Source organism: Notothenia rossii, assembly GCF_949606895.1.
Source record: "Notothenia rossii genome assembly, chromosome: 7".
In the NCBI taxonomy this organism is placed as follows: domain Eukaryota; kingdom Metazoa; phylum Chordata; class Actinopteri; order Perciformes; family Nototheniidae; genus Notothenia; species Notothenia rossii.
The window spans coordinates 64,338,231-64,361,995 of NC_136905.1; the positions used below are offsets into that span (position 1 = coordinate 64,338,231).

Consider the following 23,765-nt stretch of genomic DNA (forward strand, 5'->3'; position numbering starts at 1 on the left):
ACAACAGGTTCACTCACAAGACAGCGTCGCCAAATCGCGGTCTGATAGTTCACGCGGAGGACGTGCATGTGCAAGCAATCCTTGCATGGTGGCAGTTGGCTGGATTCCACCTCTCCCCGTTTTGCAAAGAAGAGTTGGTAGCAGAGTTCATTGACATCAGAGGTGGTGGATGAGGATGCATACAACCGGCAAACACCTACCTCCTGGTAGGTCTCATTCTCCTTCAGATGCTTCAGTGCACTTAACTTTCCACGACCAGCGAATGCACTGACCGTGTCACACCCAGTGAGAGCATGTAGTCCAACAAGACCTTGGCAGACTTCCTCGGCCAGGGAGCTCGCTAGTTTACCAATGTCTATGTATCGTGTACGATTTTGTGTACCACACTTCTGATACAGAGGGCAGGCCATCGTCTTCTTGAAGCAAAGGCACAGTATCAGCACATCAGTGTCTTCAGCTGTGATGATTATGGACCCATAAACATCACATGAAGCATGTCTGGCATGAACTGGCATGCACGTATCAGCTTCTTCTTGGGTTGATCTCAGATCTTGGATTTCATGCCAGTGATCCTTGGTGATCAGGTAGCATGCCTCGCAACAGGTCACGTACAGCGACTTGTCCTGGAGCCTCTCTCTCTTTGCAGGTTGCTTCCACTGTTCCACCAAGAATTCAACCAGGCTCGTCTTGTTCTCGGGGTTACTCAAGAACTTTCTCCATTGATGAATATTGTGGCCTGGTGCAATGTTCTTCCATTGTGTGCCGCTGGTGCCGCATCTGTTGCATATCTCTGCATTCTTGATAGACGTCTTCCAGTAGACATCGAACACGACATCAATCCTGCGACTGCAAGCACCCTCATGCAGAGCTAGGGACAGAGCAGTCTCCGCCAACTGTTGAAATGTTTTGTCATCTCTTCAGTTTCTGAACAAGACTCATTCCGTCAATGATGCATGCTGATGGTTCTGGCATATCTTCTGCTGGCGAGACGTTCTTTTCTAGCTCTCTGGCAAGGGCGGCTTTGTTAGTTTTTCGGAGAGAGCCATCACTGTTTGAGAGTGCCCATGGTAGTGGCCCCAGTGGGTGTACTAGGACATCTCTGATGTGTAGTTTTCTGTTCTGGGCAATGAGGATCATGTGCCCGAATAGATTTCTGTCTGCTTTCAGGACAACCTGCTTGCCTTCAACTTAACCACCAGTTTTTCTTTTGATGTGTTGGAAAGTCTTCAAGTTCTGTTTCTTCAGTGTTCCATGGAACTTTACTGTTGGTTGTTCTGTCTCCAAGCGTTCTGTTTTGAACGCTTGGTATGCCGCTTCTCCCATGGTGTGAGCCTTCAGTAGGCCATTGGCAACATCTGGAGGGGCTACAATCCCTGTGGACAAGCTGACCAGATCTGTGTGATCATGACTCAGTGGATTGATCCAACTGTTCTCCATCAGTTCCACAAATGCATTGACGTCTTTCTCATCTTTCTTGATCCTGGGTAGTTGCAAATCTGCATGGTTGAGCTGTTGGGAGCTGTCTCTACCTATCATGCCCCTCAGACACCTCAGGTAGAAGCTTCTGTACTCGGACGTCAAGTAGTATCTGCTGACAGCTCCTGGCTCTGGTCCCACCAGAGGTTTGAGTGTCTTTGTTGACGGTCTCCTCGATGGTCTGGTCCACAGGGATTCGACCGAAGGGATTTCTGCTGCCTATCTGGACTGTGAAGCCACCTCGCATGAAGTGTGCATACACTTCAGGATGATCTACGTGTGGTCGGGACATCGCAGCATAGTAGTAGGATACGTAGCGTGCATAGTTCAGCTTGTCATGTGCAAAGTACCAGGGAATCATTGCACGAATGGATGCCAGGTGCAGCATCTAGTCACCCTCTCTTGAGGCCCGAATTAGGCCCACCATCACCTCCACCATGTCCACATATGTCATCCAGAATGCTGACAGACTACCATTCTCCTGTCTCAGGTAACTGAGGTAGGCATCAAACAGGTTCAGGATTCCTGTGCAGGATTTGTTGTTCAGAACCTCGTTGAATGAAGCCTGGGTGATGTCCTCACGGAGGAAGCTGGTGGTCATAAGGGCTTCCTCTAGATGGGCCATGTCTTCACTGTGGTTGGTCTCTACCCACGGGAGGAAACCTTTCCAAGCCAGCCGCATGAAAGCCTCATAAAGCAGCTTGTGCAGCCTTACTGCTCTGTTGTATTTCCTGCCTTCCATCACTCCAGCCACAGAGCCATCAGCAATGACGCCTGCCTTGACACACAGATCCCTCAGGCCAGCATCCTGGAACCTCTTGCCAATAGTTGATATCAGACAGCAGATGGTATGGAATACACCCATTCGGATGATGACGTTCTTGAACTTCTGTTGGTGCTTCCATATTACTTCAGCTGCTTTGGCATAGAGTGCCTGGTCGAATACACAGACTATTGTGTTCAGCTCAAGGTACTGCATGATGTTGATGGACTGGTTCAGCACTTCGTTCACGGTTGACATCTGTGGTGCTGGTGCATTGATCGTAGGCAAGTAGCCCACACTGTCCTGGACCACTGTAACTTCATCACGGACCTGGATGTTAAAGCCAGTTCAGCTGCTGACTGTTGGGGCTTCTGTGTCAGACATGCGGGTCAGTAGCCACACACGGTTCTTCTTCATTGAGTGCTGTATGACAGCTGTGGTGTCAGCCTCTATGGCGTGTGTTGGTGATGGACCCGCACGTTCTTCAGTGTTGTAGGTGGGCAGCAGCAATGGATCAGTGCTGATGCTTCTCTTCTTTGTCTTCTCCAGAATAGGCATGGGCCTGGGTGACTGGGGGTTGCCGACTTTAGCCTGGACTGCAATGCCATTGACTCTGTGGGATGTTCCCTCTCCACTGACCGTCTCTTCGAGGCGGTCAATGTTGTCCCATGCTAATGTGGTGAACACCCCAGGGTGGATGTTCCTTGGCAGAGCAACACTGCCTTCTGACAGCGACAGCTTCTGCAGACACAGAGCTGTGTCTATCTCCTGAACTTGGGAGTATGACACACCATGACCAAGTCGGTTGAGGGTGTGTACCAGCTCCACATTCCCCGTGAGTGACTTCACAGCAAAGGGCAGTATGATGTGCTTCGTTGGCTTCGTCTTGCCACAGGTAATGGCATAAACCAAGTCCTGGCCAAAAGAGTTACATAGCCTCTGTACTCTCTGGGATGGTTGTGTACAGTCTGTAGAGCCTGTCAGCAATGTGTGAAGGAACATGGTCACTGAAGTTGTTAACGTCCCTCTGCTCCTGTTCTGATATTTGAGGTGGCCATGCCTGGATGTCATCTTGCTTCTTGACATCATCTCGCATCCTCAGTGCTGCCTTGCTGATACTGTCCTCTGTCTTTGCTGACCTCATGACCTGCAACTCAGCCTGGAGTGCTTGATGTGCTTTCGCAAGCTTAGACAACGAGAGGTTGTCTGGATAAAGGAGTACTTTGCCCTTATCGTTCTGAATTATGTGGAGTGCTTCTCCAAATTCACTCTCCAGCTTCAGGCGGATATGTTTCTTTGTGGATGGTTTCACCTTGGTTATACCGAGACCATTCATACGTGAGACCAGTCTAGCTGTGAAGTCAATCAGTGGGACCACAGCAGGGTTGAGAAACAGTTCCTCTCTGATAAATGAGAATAGTTCACTGGATGACTGTTTCTCTGCGGCATCATACTGCACACCATCATCATTGGTCTCGTTAATGTCCTCTCCATCTGGCGCTCTGCTAGCTGCTACAGGAGCTGCATCCTTGGTTTACAGGCGATAGCAAGACCTGTGGTAGTGGCCTTCAGCAGCCACCAGTTCTCTGCTGACAATGGCAAGGATTCTGTTGTCCAGTTTCCTCGTTGCAGCTGTCCTGATTGTATCATCTGCACGGAGCTCAGTACACTGGGTCAAAGGCTCTCTTGTCTTTAGGCCTTTCAAGTACTTGTTGGTTTTCTCACAGAAGATGCATTCTTCCTTATATACCCTTGATTGGTGTGGCGTTTGTCTGGCTGACTTTCTTGAACCTTCTGATGTAGGGTTATTGTCTTTCTTGGTGATAATAGCATCAAGGTCCTTTTTCATAGTAAAGATGCTTCTGCTCTTCCTATAGGTGACAGGTGGTATGACATCATCTGGAAAGTCCTTTGCGATTTCTAAGATCGGTGCATGCTGTCTGATTTCTGCTGCTCTCAGCAGGGTTTTCCAGGAACCAATGTCTTTTGGTGATACCAGGGTTGAGTCTTCATCTTGAGATGTGCAATGGATGAGGCACTCCAGGCGTGGCCGCTTTGGTGCCGTGCCGCTGGTTCCTGCCTCTGGGACTGAGTCTATTTTCAGTTAGTTGCTAGTGACAGTAGCAGTGTATGGAACCTGCAAATACACCAAAGCAACGTGGGGAGGTTATGATTGTTCATGTATTATCTTATATATATATATATATATATATAGAGTCTTTACACTTAAGTAATGCAATAAAATATACATTCTGTTTGTAGTACGTCTCTGTTGATAATAGTTTCATTACATGATTCATTTGTCATGTGATCACTCCGGAGCACGAGTCTGCATTCTTGCTCTATAAGAAGGCAGAAAGTTTCATTACTTTGAAATATTAACTTAATCTTAACTATACATCTTAACTAAAAATGTATGTCTACATACCGGTACATCAGACGCAGTGTCCGATAACATCTAAAATAGCAATAACATGCGGGTCCAATAACATTATCTGAAAAGCAACAAAATGAGCTTCTTCCCCAAAAATCTGAAAATAAATTCCAAATAGAACATACAAAGCTTATATAATATTCATTCAGGAAAGTTTCATTACCATTTTCCACATAGCAGGGACAAACACAGAACATACCGCCAAACTTTGTAAGTGACAAAATGCGTTATTTGATCAATAATGGGGTAGCATGTAACTCCGCTAAGCTACTCAGTTGGAAAGTCTATCATGGCTTAATGTACTTATATGGACCCTATGAACAAAATGGTACCACAAATGTTTTGCCACCTCGGGTGGTACCGATATTTGGTCTGGCCCATGGACTACAAGATGGCATATCCAACAACTCCATAAAACTATTAGAAATAATTGTTAGTTTGTTTGTGCCTTAAATAGATTTAAACGTCTTGGATGACAAAAATTAGTTATTGGTTAGCATTTCCTGATCAGAAGGATTAATTCAAGTCTATGAAACTAAAAGTATGAGCTGAAGGCTGACAAAGGGAAAATAGTGCCTAGGCTTAAATTAACAACTTGGTCATTACATTCAAATATTTAGTTTAATTTTTAAAGTTAATAACTAGATTGGCATTCGGAGAGTGCAGACTATGGCCAATGGCACATTCAAATGCTTCTCAGATGGTCCCATCTCCTTAATTGGAAATGCTTTTTTTTGGTAGCTTTAAGGCGTAATTTGGAAACAACATGGACGCTACAAGAAATGTTGGGTTTAAATCACCTGTTCATAGTACAAGTGCCCTATCTTAGACTATTAACAAAAGGGAAAGTAAGGCCGTGTCTCAATTCAGGGGCTGCATCCTTCGGAGGACGCAGTGGTCCACGAAGGATGCAGCCCACGTAGACCGGGTAGGCTAGACCGAGCGGCCTACGAAATGAGACGGTCTAGCCTAAGGAGGACTACCTGTTCACGTCACGTGATGCGCGCTGTTCTGTTAGCAAATGAGCTTACAAGCTAACTCAGCTGAAAAATTATCCAGAAACTTTACTTTTTTACTTTAACCATTTTTCGGATATCACCGACGGCGATGAAATAAAGAGAAAAATGGCCAGGTAAATATGATTACGCTGTTCCTTTAGCCCCCAGTAATGTTACATTAGTAAGTAAACAAGTACAATATGTAGGCTAGCTGATGTCACTTAATCATATTATTTCATATTTAAAATAAGTCTTCATTTTTCTGTACTAGTAAAACGATATGTTTTTTAAATGAACAAAAGCATGTAGATTGATTCTTAACAATATTAGTTTTCTAATCTTAATAGCTGTGATTATAACAGTTTATATTCTCTTTCTTCCCCTAAACCAGCCCAGATGATGTCCTACTGACACCAGGTCAGCACCTCCAGGTCCAGCACCAACATGACCCCCTGCTCAGCTGAAATACACAATTAAAGATTTTCTATGACCTATTGTTTATATTAATACAATTAAACAGAATTTAAGACAGTTTAATGACCTAGACTAGAGATATCCTATTATTCCACTGCTTATGTACACATGTTGTAAATAATGGTTAAAACCTAAGTAAATGAAATAAACAATGTATTCAACAATTACTATTTTAATTCAATTTTGTATTTTCATCTTATCACAAAGTAGAGGTAAGAATATATCCATCCTCTCTCTGCAGCTTCATGTCTTCTATTATGATAACTTTCATCATTAAGACAGAGGAAATCAACCATGTCATTTAACATCACCAGCAGTAACACAAATATCAGCAAAAGTGTGTTTATCGAGTTGTTTATTTGTATTATGTGCAGCAAGTATATAGAAGCAGCTGTTTGGGGAATCAGACAGACTCAAGCTTTAATCATTCAATATCTATTAAAAGAAGGGACACATAAAAAATCGAATTCTGAAACTAAGACACAAAAAAAGTGCTAAATAAAATATAGATTAATATAAAACACAATTTAGATTAAGTAATATAATCTAAATTGTAGATTAAATGTAGAGAGTATTGTGTAAGGAACTGAGAGGCAGAGTAGTGGGAGGCACCTACATTCCCAATAGGTGGCTCCACCCGCTTCCAATTAACAGTATTGGGAGCAGGTGTGGAGACCTCACACCTGGTGCTAATCACTCCCTCAAGGGAGACAAAGCACACAGAGTTGCTCAGTTGGCTACGGTTCTCTCTTGTGCCTCAACGTGAGTGGACATTGCGATAGTAGACGGAGATTGGAGTGGACGTGGACGTTGACGTTGACGTGAGTGCGAGATTGAGATCAGCTGGTGGAATGGCGTCTTTGAGTCCTGGAGAGGAGGATATGGAAAGTGCATCTGAAGGAGAAGGAGGGTGGAATGAAGTAAGGAAAAAGTCTTCAAGAAAGAAGATAGACATGTCAAGTGACAGTCTTAGTGAATCTGATTCGCAGAATGAATTGAAGAAAGTAAAGAAAAGGATTGAGAGTGGAAAGTGATCGTGGAGTTTGGTGAGCAATCCGCAGCTAAGCTACATCCAGTGGCCTTGACTAAAGCAATTCACAAAGAAATTGGATCGATAAAGCAAGCAAGATCTCTGAGCAAAGGACGGATGTTGGTTGAATTGATGAATGCAAAACAAGAGGAAAAGTTACTGAAAATTAAGACCCTGAATGAAGTTTGTATTAAATGCCATGTTCCTGGAGCAAATCGGAAAATACTTGGAGTTATCAGTGGAGTTCCCATAGAAATCGGCATAGAAGAACTCAAGAAAGAAATTAAAGGGGGAAAAGTGTCTGTAGTTAAGCGTCTTCCTACTAGGTATCAGGGTAAGATAGTGGATAGTTTGTCTGTTCTTCTTCAGTTTGAAGAAACAATACAAAAGAAGATAATGATCGGTTGCATGAGCTTTCCAGTAAGATAATTCATCCCTAAACCTCTGCGGTGCTTTAAATGCCAAAGGTTTGGGCCTGTGGCAGACAAGTGCAAAGCAACTAAGCCCAGGTGTCCAACATGTGTGGGGGAACATTAATATGGTAGTTGTACTGCAGGTGCTAAGGTGAAATGTTGTAACTGTGGTGGGGAACATAGTGCTGCGTATCAGGGCTGCGAAGTGCAGAAAAAGGCCAAGGAGGTGCAGAGATACTGTGCAAAATAAAGTCTCATATGCTGAAGCAACAGAAAAGGTTTCACTAAACATAGCTAGGAAATCCCAAGTAGCAGCAAGTATGTTCTCTTCAAAAGATTTCCCCAAACTCCCACAGGCAAAGGAAAGCTCCACAAAGTGTTCACATAAGTGTGTGATAGGAGAGGATGCATTGATTGTTAATAAGTACAAATGTGTTGCCTTTATTGGAAAAGTGGTGAATGTTGCTTTGCAACAAACAAAAAGAGGTCAAGACTGAAAACAAAAGTGGAAGCAGCAGGTACATTTTTGGGGGTAAAGGATATAACTGTTGAAATGATACATGATGTGCTAGCCACCAATAATGATGATTCACAGATTAGTGAATAGATTAATGGCTTTTCTCATTCTGCAATGGAATGCTAGAAGCCTTATTGCAAATGGACAAGAATTCAAGACCTATATATCAGTTAAAAGAAAAATCAGACGTTATTTGTATTCAAGAAACATGGCGGAAGACTCATTTGGGCTTCATAATTGGGGGATATACTGCTATAAGACAAGATAGACATGATGGCCAGGGAGGGGGATGTGCAATCTTTATCAGAGAAGAAATGTCTTATAGTAGGCTAACATTTAAGAACAGTCATGATTTAGAAATATTGGGTGTAGAAGTTTGGATTAATAAAAGGAAAAATTGTGTCCTGAATTTTTATAATCCATGTAATAAACTCAAAATAGAGGAATTAGACAGTCTTTGCCAAGGAAATGAATTAATATAGTGTGGTGATTTTAATGCACATAATACAATGTGGGGAGGGAGATCAACAGATTACAACGGACAGGTGGTGGAGGACTTAATGTAGGCAAAGGAATTAGTTTGTTTAAATAATGGGCAAGGTACAAGACTACATTTGTGAGATGGAACAGAGTCTGCGATCGACCTAACTCTTGTAACAAGTGAATTAGCTTCTGGTAGTAGTTGGGAAGTATTGGCAAATAACAGTATTGGGAGTGATCATCTTCCGATTATAATCAAGTTTGATATAAGTCATGTGGTTGAGCTAGACGGTATCATGAGATGGACTTTTTCTAAAGCAAATTGGGGATGTTTGCTAAATTGTGTGATAATTAATTTGATCAGATTGATATGGCAGGAAGTATTGATGAAATAAATGAGCAATTTACTTCAAATATAATTTAAAAGCGCTAATCAAACTATTGGGAATAAAACTGGTAAACTTAGTAAATGTGTTAAGATGGTACAGTGGTGGAACAAAGAATGTAATGATGCAATCCGAAACAAAATCAGGCTGTTTGGAAAGCTAAGAAAGACACATTCATTATACAATTTATTAGAATATAAAAAGGCTCAGGTAAGGAACATTGTTGAAAGAGCAAAAAGGGAGTGTTGGAGAGGATTCTGTTCAAGTATTGGGAGAACTACACCATTAGATAAAGTATGGGGAATGGTTAAGAAGATGAGGGGAATAAGACATCAGAGTAACCTGCCAGTGTTAGAGAATGGAAGGGAAATTGCCACTGGTGCTATGGAGAAGGCAGAAATTCTAGCTAAAAATTGTCAAAGTTAATTCTTCGGAAAATTTGACAGAAAAAGGTAAGATCAGGAGGCAGGAAATGTTAGATGAACATCCTAATGTATATGAAGAAAGACATTCGTCGCAGAGTGTTGTAAATATACCTTTTTCTATTCAAGAGTTGAGAAGAGCATTAAGTAAGTGTAAAATCACTGCTCCTGGGAAAGATAATGTATGTTATATACTGTTGACCAAATTAAGTGATTTTGCATTAGGAAAGCTGCTGGAGATGTACAATAAGATCTGGGAGAAAGGGAAGCTGCCAAGAATATGGAAAGAGTCTGTCATTATTCCTATCAGAAAACCTGGGAAAGATCCAACCAGTCCAAGCAGTTATAGACCAATAGCTCTGACATCGCACTTGTGTAAAGTTATGGAAAGAATGATAACAGAAAGGCTGACATACTACATTGAGAAATGAACTAATGACTCCTTATCAGAGTGGGTTTAGAAGAGGGTGGAGTACTATAGATCCACTGCTGTGTCTGAAGTCAGGAAAGCCCAAGCGAACAAGGAGTGTGTTGTAGCTGTATTCTTTGATGTGGAAATAGCTTACGATATGATGTGGAAGGAAGGATTATAAATAAAACTGGGCATTATGGGTCTGGGAGGTAATGTATATAATTGGATTATGGATTTTTTGTTTGGCCGTGCCATCAGAGTCCGAGTTGGCAATTCATATTCTCGAAGGCATGAAGTTGAAAATGGAACCCCGCAGGGGAGTGTCATCAGTCCTCTTTTATTTTCTATTATGATCAATGATATATATCTATATATATCTATATATATATATCTATATATATATATATACACACACACAAGTAGGATCTGATATTGGTAAGTCACTTTTTGCAGATGATGGAGATATTCTTGGAAAAGGGGCAGAAATGTAAAATATATTGTTGCTAAGATTCAGGAAGCCATTACGGAAATTGAAAGCTGGTCTCTGACATGGGGGTTTAGATTGTCGGTGGAAAAAACTGAAACTTTATTTTTTACGAGGAAAAGGATAGGTGAGGAGGTTAGGTTAAAACTTTATGGACAAGATCTAAAGAAAGTGAAGACATTTACATTTCTGGGAATATGGTTGGACGAGAGAGTCACATGGAGTACTCACATTGATAAAGTAGTAGATAAATGTAAAAGGATTTTAAATGTTATGAGGTGCTTGGCAGGCACTAAGTGGGGGGCTGATAAAGCTGCTTTGAGGAACGTATACACAGCCTTAATAAGATCAGCCATAGAATACGGACTAATAGTGTATGGTTCAGCTGCATATTCTTCTCTTCAAAAATTAGATAGAGTCCAGGCACAAGCACTAAAGATATGCTGTGGGGCAGTCAGATCTACACCAGTGTCGGCACTTCAGGTAGAGGTCGGAGAAATACCAATTTCTTTGAGGAGAAAACAGTTAATTGTTCATTACTGGGCAAATCTACAGGGCCATAAAGATACTCACCCTACTAAACAAACTGTACAAACAAGTTGGGAAAGTAACAAAAGAAAAAAAGAAAGTTTTTGTGTTTCGGAAATATGTAAGGAATTCAAAGTTAAAGAATTAGACCCTCCAGAAAAACGCGATTCTGCGATCGCAGAATTTGACGCAAAATGGCGCAGATTTTTAAAAGGCCGCATATTTATTAAAAGGCCGCATAATCCCCGCATTTTTCCACACAAAGTTGAGAAAAAAAAAAGTTAACTCGTCTTGACGTGAAGTAGTGATGATGATGATGACGTGACGTCATCAGCCCGCGCATCACAGAAGGTAAACAACACCGTAGAGTGAACGTGTAGAACTCACACGACGAACATTTCTGCTACAGACCGGGCAAAGCAGTACTCCGATGTCTTTCACGAAAGTGGGGGGAAACTATTGTGCACCCCGTGCAACTGTGTGTTGGAGCATACGTCTTAGAGAAAATCGACAGTGACGACCCACTTTGATTCATTCAAACATGCTTTCTGCTACTGCGGACAAGAAAGCCAAACAACTCACGTTCACCGAGGCATCAACCTCAAAAACGCTTTCGAGGGCTACAAGAAACGAAGTGAGTAGCCTACAAGATTGAAGCTGGTCAGATAACGAATGAGTAAATGAAAACTGAATGAGGCGGAGAAGTGTGTGTGTGTGTATAAATACACACACACACATAAATACCCCGCATGTTTAATCCCATAATCAAGGATTTTAGCTCGCATAATCAAGGATTTTAGCCCGCATAATCAAGGATTTTTGCCCGCGTTTTTCTGGAGGGTCTAAAGAATGGAATATTAGTCCGACGGTGTTGTTATCAGCTGTTCCACCATGGTTGCTACCTCAACCTATAGTAGATTTATCATTATTGAAACGGTTACAATCAATGAAAAACAAAATCAATGTACAGGCTTATGTGAACACTGTTCTACATGAAAAATATGGGCAGTTTATACAAATATTTACTGATGGATCCAAAAATCCAGAAAATGGTCTAACTAGTTGTGCATTTTATGTTCCTGAGTTAAAAGTCAAAGTGGGAAAGCGTACAAGTGATCATATTGCAGTATACACAGTAGAGATGATGGCTATCTCTCTAGCACTTCAGTGGGTAGAGGAAATACAGCCAATGCGAGTGGTCATTTGCTCTGACTCCAGTGCAGCTCTGGAGAGTATAAACAACTTCTCTTCAGAATGTCGTCAGGATATTTTACACATCATGTTTAAGTTAGTTCATCTGGGAATTGTTGTGCAATTTGTGTGGGTTCCAGCGCATGTGGGTATTAGAGGGAATGAAGTAGTGGATCAACTGGCAAAATGTGGTTTGAAAGCAAACCAGATTGATATTAGTGTACCCATCAGTAGAGCAGAAGTCAAATCTTTTACAAAAGTGGTTAAGCAACAATGGCAAAAACTATGGGACAGTAACACCAAAGGAAGACATTTATACCAGATACAAAGGGAAGTAGGAACAGGAAGCACTTGGGGGAGTAGTAGAAGAGAACAGAGCATTAACAGCAGGATAACATTGGGACACTCTGGACTAAACTCATCACTGCATCTGATTGGAAAACATCCAAATGGCAATTGTGATGGTTGCCAACAACCAGAGACAATACATCATGTATTTTTTAGCTGCCCGGATTATAACAGACAAAGATTCATTCTGAAAACTGCACTGGAACAACTCAACGTCAAGGACATGGAGTTCCAGTCAATATACGAAAGTAAATCAAGAAATGAAGCAAACAAGCTGATCTTCAAATTCCTCAAAAGCACTGGTCTGAGGATAAGGATTTAGTATGAACATTTAATAACTCAACAGTAGGTGGCGATATATGCTCCAAGTGGAAGCGATTCACCATTAAAGAGAAGAAGAAGAGTTGCTCAGTTGTGTGTGTGGCACATGGAGGGAGCAGGAGACTCCCAGCGTGAGGAAATATTTTGTCAGCTGGTAAGTCGGTTAGCGGCCCGGCCACGTTAGCCTTTGTATAGTTAAAGATTTTTTTTTGCGTTTAACAGCAATAAAGCCTCTTTTTTGGACTTGAACACTGCCTCTGTCTTGATTGCTACACTACCACTTTTCTCTTTATCTGCCCAGTCCTGTTACACTGGTGGAGAATGCGGGCATAAGAACTCTAATGGTGGTGTTGCAGTCAGAAAAAATCTGTACTAAGGGAGGTGGTGCGTATTTCTACTGAGCAGCAGACTCTGCAACGGCAGATTATACAGGAGCAGCGGAAACAGAATGCGCTTCTCCATGTGGAGATCCAAAAATGCCTAACAGCAGCCTCTCCTATCCAGAGGGAAGCAACCGTGCGGCCTTACACAGGTCGATTCATCCCCAAAATGACGGAGTGATGAGATAGAGGCCTACTTAAAAGCCGCCTTTGAGCGCACAGCTGAAAGAGAGGGCTGGCCAAGGGACTACTGGGCTGATCTGGTTGGACCATTCCTCCTGGCCAAGCAAAGGATTACGTCGTCTTGAAGAGGGAAATCCTGGCAAGGTATGGCTACAGCTTAGCAGCTAGAGCCCAGCGGTTCCATGACTGGAAATACAAGCCAGAGTTGTCAGCCAGGGCCCAGAAGTATGACCTAGGCCGGGTAACCAGAGCATGGTTGACATGCAACCCCGAAAAGTTGAGTGTTTTTAGAGAGGATAATGATGGACAAACATATTCGGTCTCTGCCCTATGAGACCAAGAAAATGGCAAGCCAGCAGAATCCAGCCAGTCTGGATGAGTTGGTTAACGTAGTGGAGAGCCACGTGGTCACAGCGGACCTGCTTAAGTCCACACGACCAGACACCGAGTGGGGCCGGAAAGTCAGTGGGGAAGCATCACGGACTAGACGGGCACGAGAACCGCGATGGGAACCAGAAGAGGTAAGGCGACGACAGTCCTACCTGCCAGAGGGCCAACCGCGTTGCTACCAGTGTGGGGAGACAGGCCACATTGCCCGGGACTGCCCAGGGAAGGATGAGCTAATGCTGACCGCCAACTCATCTGGTGCAAGGCCCTGCCACCTTCTTGACTCTTGCTGGGTACAGGAAAGCTCCCTGGCTCAAATTATACCAGTCAAGGTAAATGGAAAAGATGCAGAGGCGCTAGTGGACTCAGGAAGTGTGGTGTCCCTCATTCAACCCCACCTCCTCGACCATTTGCCATCTGAAGAGACTGTGCCCGTCTCCTGTGTCCATGGGGACACTAAATTATACCCCACTTGCCTCATCCACCTTACCACAGTTAAAGGCAGCTGTGAGCTGAAAGTGGGGGTGGTTCCTTCCCTACCAATCCCAGTCTTGGTGGGGCGAGACTGCCCACGATACAAGCGCCTTCGGCACCAGAAGGAGGTGAGTCCCAAAAAGCCCAAGCGTGCCAAAGGAAAGCGAGAGAAAGGACAAATTGCCACCCAGGGTAAGTCTCCTCAGCAGTCCCCCAAAGTTGTGTGTGCTGGGCCGGAGGAGCAGAGAGGAAACCAATCTTCCAGTGCAGACGAGGCAAATGATAACCCTTTTGTTGCTTTCCCGGGAGACCTAAGCACAGGTGATGAGGAGGGTGAAGTCGCATAGCTTCCAAGTTTGAAGGCCAGTTCGGGACCGCCCAGATGGAAGACACCAATCTGTTGTATGCACGCAGCAATGTTACGGAAATAGAGGGAAAACCAGTTCCAGGAGTAGGTGAGCTTACATGTCCTCATTTCCTAATACAAAATAATCTGTTATACTATGCCAAAGAGGTTGAAGGTAAGCGAAGAGACTTGTTGGTTGTCCCAAAACAATGTGTCCACAGTGCTGCATCTGGCTCACAGCCATGTCCTAGGGGCCCACTTAGGGGTTGAGAAGACAAGGCAGCGGATTGGGAGCCGGCTTCACTGGCCAGGGGTGGTAAGAGCCATAGAGGATTATTGTCGCACCTGTGTTGAATGTCAAAAGATGAGTCCCAAGCCACACTTTAAAAATCCCCTACCGATAATCGAGGTACCGTTTTCTCGCATTGCCATGGACTTAGTGGGACCGCTGGTGAAGTCTGTCAGGGGACATCAGTATATTCTTGTGATCCTTGACTATGCAACCAGGTACCCGGAGGCCATTCCCTTGAGGAACATGACAACGAGAGTGATTGCAAAGGAGCTGCTTCACCTGTTCAGCAGAGTTGGGATTCCTAAAGAGATGCTAAGAGATCAAGGCACTCCCTTCATGTCCAAGATAATGAATGATCACTGCAGGCTCTTCAAGGTAAAGCAGCTTCGTACATCTGTCTACCATCCTCAGACAGACGGATTGGTAGAACGCTTTAAAAAGATGTTGAAATCCATGTTAAAGAAGGTTGTTGACAAAGATGGTCGTAACTGGGACCAGCTTCTGCCCTATGTCCTGTTTTCAATCAGGGAAGTTCCACAGGCTTCAACCGGTTTCTCCCCCTTCGAGCTGCTGTATTGCCGACAGCCCAGAGGACTTCCCGACATCGCGAAGGAAGCCTGGGAGGAGCAACCAAGCCCCCATCGGAGCCTGATTGAGCAAGTAGAGACGATGCAGACGCATATGAAAGATGTTTGGCCCATGGTCAGAGAGCACATGGCTCAAGCCCAAGAAGCCCAGAGAAAAGTGTATAACAGAGGTGCCCAACCGTGTGAGTTCCTGCTCGGGGATAAAGTGCTTCTCCTGGTCCCCACCACAGAACACAGATTCCTGGCATCGTGGCAAGGTCCCTATGAAGTGGCAGAGAAGGTGGGAACAGTCAACTACAAGGTACGCCAACCTGGCCGTCGCAAACCATCCCAAATATACCATGTTAACCTGTTAAAGAAATGGCACGCCCGAGAGGCACTGCTGTCCTGTTGTTCCCCGGTTGTGTCCCACTCTTCTCCAGACCATGAGGTGGCCGAAGTTGAATACAGTCCAGGGCTGTCCAAAGCTCAGTTACAGCAAACCAAGGAACTGGTTCAGCAGAGTTTGGATGTGTTCTCACTACGACCTGGACGCACAACGATGGTGGAACATCAAATCCACACAGAGCCTGGCCAAAAGATAAAGATGCGCCCCTAGCGGGTGCCGGAGGCAAGACGGGCGGCCATTGAGCAAGAAGTGCAGAAAATGCTGGCTACAGGGGTGATTGAAGAATCTCACAGTGAGTGGACCAGCCCTGTCGTTCTGGTTCCTAAGCCAGACAAAACCAACAGGTTCTGTAATGATTTCAGAAAATTGAATGAAATCTCTAAGTTTGATGCATATCCTATGCCCAGGATAGATGAGCTAATTGATCGGCTTGGGGAAGCCAGGTATATCAGCACTCTGGACTTGACGAAAGGGTATTGGCAGCAGGGCTCGAAATTAACTTTTTTCCTCAGTGTCCCACAACTGTCCCGAATTCTACTTTGTATGGTCCCGGATATAACCAAATTTGTATCGTCGCCCCCCCCAATTATGCAGAATACATATAATTTGATACTTTTTTTTTACTTAATCATCACACCATAGACTCTGGTCCACCATGTAAGTTTAAAATACTTATTCTTTTAAACATATGAATATTAGTCTGATCTGCCTCTCCTAGAGTAGAAGGGAAGAGAGTTGTTTTAAGACATGTTTCTATTGTTTCTCAATATCCAGACTAATTTATCATTGTCATGTCAACATTGAAGAATTCTGAATTGTATTTTTCAATTCAATATGGTATGGTCTCTGTGTTTTATGATCGGAACCCTCTATCTGGCAATAAAAGTGGTATGAATGATAATAAAAAAACAGAAGTTCCATAATAGAGTTTAATAAATGCATCTGTTTTCAGTTCTAATTACAAGTTATCCTCATAAGTCAGTAGTACTATAGGAATATACATTGATCTTCTATCTTCATGAATGAAGATAGAAGAACCCCCCCCACCAGATTTCCCCCTTCACATTTATTTAGTCGCTAAACATGGGTCGTCGTGTTCTCTGGCCACTTTGCCACCACTTCTCAACTGCCTGCTCTGCATTATAGTCCTCAACCTCAGGGCCATGCAGAGATATACGGAGGAGGGAATTTAGCATTTGGTTAGAGAGGGATCCTCTCCACTCAGACTTGATCCTTTTCATGCAGGAGAAGCCTCTCTCGCAGCATGATGTTGACATCGGGAACACAAGCAGTATCGCTACGATCATCTGCATGTGGGGAAACTGTTCAGGCCTCCCTATGGCACCTTGCAAAAGTCTCTGCCATAACACCTGAGACTGAAGATGCATGAAGTGTCGATGCACTAGTACCTTTAGGTCAAGCCACTCCAGTTTCGCTTCTTGAATTGATCTGAAGTCCTCACATGCTTCAAGAATTCCCTTAAAGTGAGAGACAAAAGTCTCAAGATCAGCCAGCCCAAAGGTAGCCAGGTCAGTGATGTCCTCTGGCCAGTTGCTAAGGTCAAACATGGTGGCAGCAGCTTTAAAGACACCATCATCAAGGCTGCCAAACCGTGTGGTGACGTAGTCACAGAAGCCATTGATAAGTTTTTCTTTCACTTTGTGGAGGTTGTCATCATCCACTTGTTTCCTGTCGAGCTGTACACCAGAGTACATGTTTCCAGGAAAGGGCGCCACTTCATCCAGGAACTGCTTCAGATGCTGGCCTGGGACTGTCTGAAATACACGATAAAAGAAAAAAGTCTTTCACTGTCACAATCACTAAAAATCAGGGTTCGTACGGGTGCTAGAAATCCTTGAAAATGCTTGAATTTTTACGAGGTGTTTTCATGACTTAAAGTGCTTGAATTTTGGGAATGGTGCTTGGATTTGAGATAAAGTGCTTGAAATTGTAAATGCTTTACTTTTACAATAAATTGCTGAATGACTGAATAGTTCGCTTTTTAGATTAAAAGAAAATAAAGAAGTCGGAGCGAGCTAAGTTGCTTCGCTTCTACATAAAACAGCTCCGCTCCGGCCTTCCCGCGCTATGCGCGCGACCTGCAAGTGTTTTATTTTTGTTTGACCTGGGCATTCTAATGAGAGAATGACAGTATGCCAGGAGGTTGCTGTTTTAACGAGCGTTGGCTATCCGAAAAGAAATGCAAGCTGTGGCTAAAACGAGGATCAACCCAACGATTCGCCTTTTGCACAGTTTGTCACAAAGAATTTCAATTATTCGCAATGGGAGAGTCTGCGCTGACGAGCAATATGAAAGGTAAGCCGTAGTAGAGCATTTTGGATTAGGCTAACGTTGCATGTTACGTTTGTTTAAGCTAGTAACGTTAGCGAACTCGATGTGGGATAATTGCTTATGCAGGTGACAATAATAAAAAGGAGCGTACCTATGTCAGTATGTGCGACAGTCGCCATCCTGTGGTTTTCAGAGGATGAAGCACATAAAAGCAATGTATTTCTACTGGTTGTATTTTTCGTGCCTAAACTTGCTCCATCGAAATCAGTCACATTGACCCGAAGACACATTTTGAGTTATACACTGTTGGAAAGAGGATATTCCTAGCTTTCTAACGGAGGAAACATATTTTCGTTTGTATTACTGGTCTGGGGGAAACTCGCGAGTGTGTGTGTGTGTTTGTGTATTTTTGGGTTTGTGTGTATTGTGTTAGTTTCCCGGGGAAAACACTCACGAGAAACACCGGCTGTTGTTATGCCTGCTTTGACGTAAAGTTACTCCGTTCTCCGCTTGTAATTATGCCGTTACAAGCTTCAAAGTTGTATTTATCATCTGAATTTGCCGAAACAAGTTTAACATTCTGAAAGCCAAGACTTTGTTTATTTGAAATCAGATGAAAACAAACTGTAACGGACCCTGCCGTGTTATCTATGATTACTATACGCCATACATTCATAATGTCAGCGGGAGGGAGGGGGGAGCATCGCTACGTAAAAGCATTAGTGCGAGGAAGAGCTGTCATCTTCCCTTTACAAGCTTCAAACATGTATTTATCGGGAGATTTTGGCAATAAGTTTCATATTCTGAAAAAAATTCCCTGTAAACCTCAAACTCTTACACAGAAAGAGGATCTCTGCACACGCTTTTTTTCATATCAGCTTTGTGTTTCAATGGTTTTGTCCTAACCTTGGAGAGCCGTATGTTTACTGCCACCCTAAAAGGACCTCAAAAATTTTAAAAATGTTAATAAAGAATTTAGTGAAAAGTTAGTTGGCTGATTGTTTTATATTGGCTCAGCCAGGTTATATGGGATGCCCAGTCTACTATATATGATATGGGTCACTCATTTTACAATATTAAACTTTGTTTTCTTATCTTTAATTTTTCATCCTTATGTAGAATGCTATTACGAAACACACATTTGGTTGTGTATAGCATAAAGAACATCTGATTTAATGTGAGGTAGGGAAATAATCATTTGAGTATAAGTATGTGCATATAAATATGTAATTTACAACAGCTGTACGCTGCTTGAAAATGCACCTTGAAAATGCTTGAAAAGTACTTGAATTTGACTTTGGAAAAGGTGTAAGAACCCTGAAAAATACACCGTAGCATACAAAATTCTCTCTAGGGAGTTTATTTAGCAACTATTAATTTTGTTTACCTTTCATGGCTACAAGAGCCAGGGTCGTCTTCTGCAGTCCATCTGACACCATCTGTAGTGTCAGCCCATCCCTCTGCAAGAGAAGGCTTAGGTCTTTCAGCTCACTGAGAATGTCAAGAAGAAGATGAACAAAAATGACTGTCTTGAATTGCTTAAGTCCTTTCACAGTGTGGCTGGCCCGCCCCTTCATGAGGTCACTTGCTTCTCTATCATGCATGTGACTTGCGTGGCTCTCCAAATGGAAAAGGATGGCTTGGTAGTTCCTGATAAGGGCTGACAAACCATGGAGTGTGTGCGGAAGCCACCGTGTACCATCGATAGTCCCTGGTTTGACCAGATGTATGTTGAGGGCTTCTGCCACAGTCTTGAGCTCACGGCTAGCTTTGGCTGATGTATGGTAGTGTTTGTAGATTCCGTTGATACTTTTCTTCAGTTCTGTGAGAGCTGGAAAATATTTCATGCTGTCTAATGCGGTCAGCTCAAGACGATGAGCCACACACCAGATGGTCACCAGCTATCCAAACATCTCTTTCAGCCTGGCAGACACTCCATTTCTATGCCCGATCATCACAGAGGCCCCATCACATCCGAACCCAACCAACTTTGCCTTTAGGTCATCTTCTGAGAGCCCAGCTTGGTGAAGTCCAGACATTATGGCGTCTAGGATGCCCTGGCTGTTAGCATGCTGCAATGTCACCATAGTCAACATGACGTTGACAGGTAGACCATTTCAATATAGGTGACATAAATTATCTCCTGGTCCTGCACTGATCGGTCAACAGAAGAGTCAGACATTATAGAAAAAAATCTTGCAGCCTTTATCTTCTCTTCCAAAGACTTGTTCATGGTTTTAGCTATGTTGTCTATGAATGTCTGACAAGCGTGGTCATTTTTGTATGTGATTCCCAAGTTAAGGCCATTCATGAAATGCATATTCACTAATTTGGGACATTTTGTAAAGGGTTCCTCCTCCTTTGCAACATAGTATGCTATGTTAAATAGCTTGATTAATTTCTCTTTAACACCCTGATCCATTCTTAGAAGACAGCTTGGCAGAGGTGCGATCTCAGGATTCTCCCGTACTCTGAGAGCCTTCTCACAATCATTGTGAGCAGATGTAAGGACGTGCATTTTTAGTGTTCTCACATGTACATTGTCGCCACTTACACCGATGAACAAAGAACTGTCTTTGGCCTTTGCTGGGAAGGATCTGCATGTGGAGCAGTACATCATTTTGGCAGCTGGATCAAACTCGGCAAAGGGGTATTGTTGCCTCCATTCAGGAAGCCTCTTCCTCTTCGCCTCATAGCCTCCTCTGTCCTTGACCTTGGGCACTTGCAGCTCCTGAATTTAGTTAAGACAAAACATATGTTCATGTTATAATAATGTAATATAACATTACATAACATAGTAGGGTACAATGTTGTATAAAACGTTGTCTTAAAGCCCTGATGATATCTTTGAGCCAGACCCCTGTTTTGTTTTAATATAGATGTAGAAGACAAAAACATTATCAATTGTAAAATAAATGTTATTACAAAAGTGGTGAAATGCAACATTTGTATGAGCATTATAATCTTAGTCATTTTTGATATTTTTCTACAGCATTATTTTAGTCTTTGGTTTCAACAGATATACACATATTTATTTCGTCCTGTTGGGGAGCCCTGATCCCAAAAAATGCAGACATGCACAATGGTCAGGTCAGTTCGTTCTTGTTAAAGACACGTTTCGAGCGAGCGTGCCATTGAACGTGGTATCACTAATGCACATTGTAGCCTTGCTTTGAAGGGCAAAATCTACTGGGAGATTAGCTAGGCACAAAAACAACTGGAACATTACTCTCTCTTAACATGACACATTATTCTCATACCAGAGTTGATTGACAAACAAAAATTACCTTGCGACCCCCTTTCTAATCGTCACCCAATCTGACTGACGTTCTTGACCAAAAAAAACTAAAACACTAAAAAAAGATGAAAAGCTAAATGATTAGCTAAATGCCTTTACGTTTTTGCAGCTAAAGATTCTAGCCTGGTCACTGACTGGCTGAAAAGAAAATACAAAAATGATAGGCTACACCTCTTATTCTAATCAACTGTATTTCACATCATTTTCACAAACTTCAAAAGAACATGACACCGCATTTTAGGACGTTTGTATGCATTGTAAGGCACACTTCAGTTGCTAGCGTTAGTTAGCGCTAGCTAGCGTTAGTTAGCGCTAGCTAACATTGACACTTAAGACAACTAACTTACCACAGTGGAAGACGATGCATCATGACCAGGACTTGGGATGTTTTCGTTTCGGGAGTCGGCAGAATTGGGGCTTGCATCAGGGGGCTGTTTATTCAACCACCTCAGCATTTCTTTCTTCTTTTTTTAACTGTCGTGACCATTGCATTTGCGCTAGTCTTGCAGCAGCAGTCAGCAGCAGAGTGGATGACGTAGAATGCATTCTATGATATGACAGCCCTATGACTTTGCAAATAACACCCATTTTGAAGTTTACTTTTTTTTTTTTTTTCACCGTCCCGAAATAGTCCCAGACAAAATAGATTTGTGTCCCAGTAGGAATTTTTATGGTCCCCGGGACATCGTTAATTGCGAGCCCTGATTGGCAGGTCCCACTTGAAGCAGCCTCAAGAGAGAAGACGGCCTTCGCCACCCCCACAGGGCTGTACCAGTATACTGTGCTTCCCTTCAGGCTTCATGGAGCACCAGCCACGTTCCAGAGACTGATGGACAAGGTTCTGAGGCCACATCGTGAGTATGCAGCTGCCTATTTGGATGACGTTGTTATCCACAGTGACTCATGGGATAGCCATCTCATAAGGCTTGCAGCAGAGCTGGAATCTCTCCGCAGGGCGGGCTTGACAGCCAATCCAAGAAAATGCAAGCTTGGACTGGAGGAAGCCGAATACCTGGGCTTCACCATTGGGCGGGGCAACGTTAGACCACAAGAAAGGAAGGTTCAGGCGATCCAGGACTGGCCACGGCCGTCAACAAAGAAACAGGTGAAAACCTTGTTGGGTCCGACGTCCTACTATTGCCGTTTCATCCCGAACTTCTCCACACTAGCCTCTCCCCTTACAGACCTGACCAGAGACTCACAGCCGCTAATGGTCAAGTGGACAGGAGAGGCTGAACACGCCTTTGAGGGACTTAAGAGGGCTCTCTATGCACGGCCGGTGTTGGTGACCCCAGACTTCAGCCGGGGGATGATTGTGCAGACGGATGCGTCAGAGGTGGGCATAGGAGCAGTACTATCCCAGGAGGTTCACGGTGAGGAACACCCCATCATGTACATCAGCCGGAAGCTGAACACAAGGGAACAAGGGTATGCTACTGTGGAGAAAGAAGGCCTAGCAGGAGTGCAGTAAGCAGAGGTTTGGGTGGATGATGTTCCAAATCGACGTTCTGCTTTCTCCAGCACCATGGGGGTCCAGGTGGATGGCAGCTCTGTCCTCATGATCCGCTGTGCACTTTTCAGATTAAGGGTCCTTCTCCAGCAGATCAGTCTTTCCAGAATAGTCCTAATCCCAGAGAAAAACAAGACAAAAAGTGAATTAATCATATTACACACAGACAAACAATCCTTAAAGGATTATTTCAAATGATGCAGTGTTTTGGTTTTTAAAAAACTAAAGAGATGAAGTGACAGTCAGAGCTTGCATCCCTTTGACAGCACTGCAAAAACTAAAATCAAGCAAAAGGCAAGTTTAATAAACTGTAAAACATTGCAAAATGGCAGAGAAATAAATAAAGCAAACAGCAGCTACGCGTCAGGATACCATTTCATAAATCCCACCGTACTGTAGGCTATACCGGTCTAAATGTTTTCACTTTGGTATATTTATGTAACATAAAGTATAACTTATCTATAACAGAGCCAAGATCTCTGTATGACTTTAGTAAACTTCTGAATTGAATAAAGAATAAGTGTACACCAACAGTGCACCACGTCCAGCTAGCTAGTTAGCGTCACTAACGTCACGTATTTATCTGTATTATTTAACAAAAATGTACGTTTTAATGCCCTTTGGGTTTGATGAGTGTGACGTTATTTATTTTAAAGTAAGTTAAAACCCAATACCCACATCTATTAGTGATTCCTCCGCTTGCTGCTGCTTTTAAATCCACTCTGCTGGGGAGACCGGAAGCCATTTCATTTGAACAAAACTCACTCGTCCCCAGCGCGCATTGCATCCTGGGATATGCTAGACTGCGGAGGATACATCAGGTGTATCCTTGAAATCTGGGAAAAGAAGGCCGCATTCAGAGGAGTCTTGTCTTTTTTTTTTTTATTGGGACAGCCTTCTTTCGCTGGAAGTGACGTATGCGGTCTACGAAAGCACCCTTCGAAGGATGCA

At 43.3% G+C, this 23,765-nt stretch overlaps 1 protein-coding gene across 1 annotated transcript; it reads right to left on the reverse strand.

Moving 5' to 3' along the window:
* Positions 1–16,730: 16,730 nt before the first annotated feature.
* Positions 16,731–21,892, reverse strand: LOC307046710 (zinc finger protein 862-like). The gene is made up of 3 exons (XM_079693226.1): positions 21,652–21,892; positions 20,561–20,737; positions 16,731–17,489 (listed from the first exon to the last, which is right to left on the reverse strand). The coding sequence occupies exons 1-3, from the start codon at positions 21,757–21,759 to the stop codon at positions 16,785–16,787; spliced, it is 990 nt and encodes a 329-aa protein (XP_079549352.1). The 5' UTR covers positions 21,760–21,892; the 3' UTR covers positions 16,731–16,784.
* Positions 21,893–23,765: the final 1,873 nt, after the last annotated feature.